General features: G+C 63.5%; 1 protein-coding gene across 1 annotated transcript in view; it reads right to left on the reverse strand.

Annotated features, from left to right (window-relative positions):
• Positions 1-26: 26 nt before the first annotated feature.
• The window catches only part of LOC103808920 (glucosylceramidase-like), a gene marked incomplete at both ends in the record, with an annotated part of 9,012 nt that continues 8,430 nt past the window's right edge, over positions 27-608 (reverse strand). Inside the window, one exon of the mRNA XM_009081728.1 lies at positions 27-194. Within this exon, the coding sequence (XP_009079976.1) occupies positions 27-194 (168 nt within the window). The remainder of the gene's footprint in view (positions 195-608) is intronic.

A 608-nucleotide genomic window follows, 5' to 3' on the forward strand; every position in this document is an offset into this window, starting at 1 on the left:
CCTCGGTCCCAGCAGCCCAGGGACACGGCAAAGCGGAAGGTGAAGAAGCCACTGCAGGCCTCGGTGTAGAGGAGGAAATGATCAGGGAAGAGCTTGTAGGTGGCCTCCAGGCAGCGTGGTGGGACAATGGCATCCAGGTACCAGTGGACCGCCAGGCCAGCCACGTAGCTGGCAGCTGTGGCATTGCCCAGGACCTGGGGGAGCAAAGGAGACACCTCACACCAAGGCCACCTGCACCCTGAGCCCATGGGGGATGGACACACAAAACAACCCATGGGCTGGGGAGGTCACCGTGGCCTCCTTCTGTCCCCTCCTGTGGGCACTGCAGCCCTTTCCCTGCACCCAGTTCTGGCTCCAGCACCCCAGCGTGGCTTTGGCACCCTAATAGCATCCTGACAGGGCTTTGGCACCCCACTGGGTGCGGTGCGAAGGGTGTGGGGGTGCAGGTGTGCCCCTCGGGTGGGGGGAACCTCTTGTCCCCTACCTGGCTGCGCTGCTGTCTGGTCCTCCCTCTGCATCCCTAGGGATGCTCTGGCTGATGCAGGGACAAGCTCCACCCTCCCGCAGCTCCCACATTGTTCAAGGCAGGAGCAGGGGCACATCTTGCT

The sequence above is a fragment of the Acanthisitta chloris genome, unplaced genomic scaffold, assembly GCF_000695815.1.
Source record: "Acanthisitta chloris isolate BGI_N310 unplaced genomic scaffold, ASM69581v1 scaffold28099, whole genome shotgun sequence".
NCBI classification, from domain to species: Eukaryota; Metazoa; Chordata; class Aves; order Passeriformes; family Acanthisittidae; genus Acanthisitta; species Acanthisitta chloris.